General features: G+C 57.7%; 1 protein-coding gene across 1 annotated transcript in view; it reads right to left on the bottom strand.

The window, feature by feature from the left end:
* The window catches only part of THOC5 (THO complex 5), a gene marked incomplete at its 5' end in the record, with an annotated part of 11,946 nt that overhangs the window by 3,959 nt on the left and 6,084 nt on the right, over window positions 1-1,903 (bottom strand). The window contains 2 exons of the mRNA XM_009872765.1: window positions 1,094-1,202; window positions 1,402-1,501. Coding sequence (XP_009871067.1) covers window positions 1,094-1,202; window positions 1,402-1,501 — 209 coding nt within the window. The remainder of the gene's footprint in view (window positions 1-1,093; window positions 1,203-1,401; window positions 1,502-1,903) is intronic.

The following is a 1,903-nucleotide window of genomic DNA, read 5'->3' as shown; positions in this document are numbered from 1 at the left end:
GGAAGGGCTTAATCAGCACCGGCCGGGGCTCCATGTCACCCTGGGGTGGCCACTAACAGGCTCTCAGCCCAAAGAAGTGGATTACAAGCTCCACAAGTCGAGTTTCAAAACCAGAATGGCTTTCCCTTAATTCCACTCCGAAAGGAGATCTGTCTCCTCCCTGGCTGTGGAGACAGAAATCACGGGGTAGCAGCTCTCCCCGGTTCTCCAGGGAGCTGCTCACTCTCATGCATTAACTCCAAAACCTGCTGATGCCTACGGAGAAAATATCGCCAGCACGGGCAGGGCACGGCCCAACAGTCACCCAACAGTCAACTATCTGAAGTGGAGGAATTTTGCATCATGAAATAAAGTTCTTGGTGTCTGATCACACCCACAAGCCCCATGAAGCACAAAGGATCGTAGGGTTTGGCTCAAGACAGACAGTTCGGGGCAACACAGTCAAGGGCAGCTGCCAGAAAGCGACCAGCCTGCATGGAAACCTGTGGAGAGACCCTAACTGCCCTCATGTAGAGGTCTGGGTACCTACGAGCGAAAAAGAACCACAAGAGGATTGGGGAAGCCTGGTATGTGAGGCAGCATCTGCTTCCAGGTAGCCCAGACTAGCCTCTTGCCTTCCTCAAGCACCTGAGGAGAGCCACTGGAGAGCCGGATGCTGACTGGAGCTCCCTGGGCAGGCTCTCACCACTGCCATTTCAGCAATTTCTCACACCAGTCAGGCTCCAGTGGTCTCTGGAGAGCCCCAGGGAGAAGCAGCCACATCACCAGCGCTCATGACAAGGCGACCCGCAGAGTGAGGAGGTGAAGGGAGCTGCCAGGCTGCAGGAGAGAGGCAAGCAGTGCGGCTGCTAGACAGTGATTGCATGTGACAAGCAGGACAAGTTCCTCCCCAGCTCCTGATGGGTCTGGCACTGCTCCCGTAAGAGGTTCCCAACTGCCTCGAGCTTGTCATGACAGAGGGAGAGGAGGAGGCACTCCAATGCTCTGCCAAGGGGTCACCCTGAACAGAGCCCAGCAGGACACCAAGGCGGGGCGTTCGTGGCAAGAGGAGGGGTCGCTGCCTGATGAGCTCTAGGCTCGGGGTTCTCCTTACCCGGCACTGATGGCCGTTGTCATCTCAACAGCAGTGGTCACCTTGGCTTTCACCGTCATGACGTTGAGGTTCATCAGGTAGTAGAAGGTCAGGTGAAGCACATTGTCGTCTGCACCAAGAGAAAAGGGGCAACGTTGCTGTCTGCTCTAGCTCGGAGCAGGGATTATCCGTACTCCTCCACTAGGATCACGGCAGGAAAGCTCCTCTGCACCACAAGCCCTCCCTGAGGACCCCAAGCTGCTGCCAGGTTGCTCCCCGCTCCGCTGTCCCTCACCCTCGTGCACTCTCTGCTAAGAAACCCCGTTTACCTTTGCACTTCAGGTCAACGGTGACAGACAAGGGGTGTCGCTTGAGCATCTCCTTGCGCTTGTCATCCAGCTGCACGCCCAGGGTGGGCCTGCGCCGCTTCTGGGGGCGTGTGAAATGGAGTCGTCAGACCTTTCTCCTCCCGCTGCTCAGTATTCCACAGCCCCCAGCCTCCTCTCCCGCTGCTCTTTCCTTCCCCAGCCCCCCAAGCCCTGGGGAGGGAGGGGAGGAGGAAACCCTTGAGCTGCTGCAGGGCAAGGACAAAGCAGCTCGTGTTCCCCTCGGCTTCCAGGAGTGTCTCTGCTCCTGTGGGATGGGGCCAAGGAACTGCTGGCCCCAAAAGCTTCCCTGATGTGAGGGGCAGGAGTCAAGACTCTTCCTTTTATCTTGACAAGGTGCTTTTGCTGGAGAGGAGTAGCAAGGATCTCCCACGGGCTTCCACGCTGGGGGCAGCCAGTGCCTACGGCCTCTCCTCAGCACCCAGCAGGGACAATTCTGTACCTA

Source organism: Apaloderma vittatum, unplaced genomic scaffold (genome assembly GCF_000703405.1).
Source record: "Apaloderma vittatum isolate BGI_N311 unplaced genomic scaffold, ASM70340v1 scaffold30127, whole genome shotgun sequence".
NCBI lineage: Eukaryota > Metazoa > Chordata > Aves > Trogoniformes > Trogonidae > Apaloderma > Apaloderma vittatum.
This window is presented reverse-complemented; position numbering and strand designations above follow the sequence as displayed.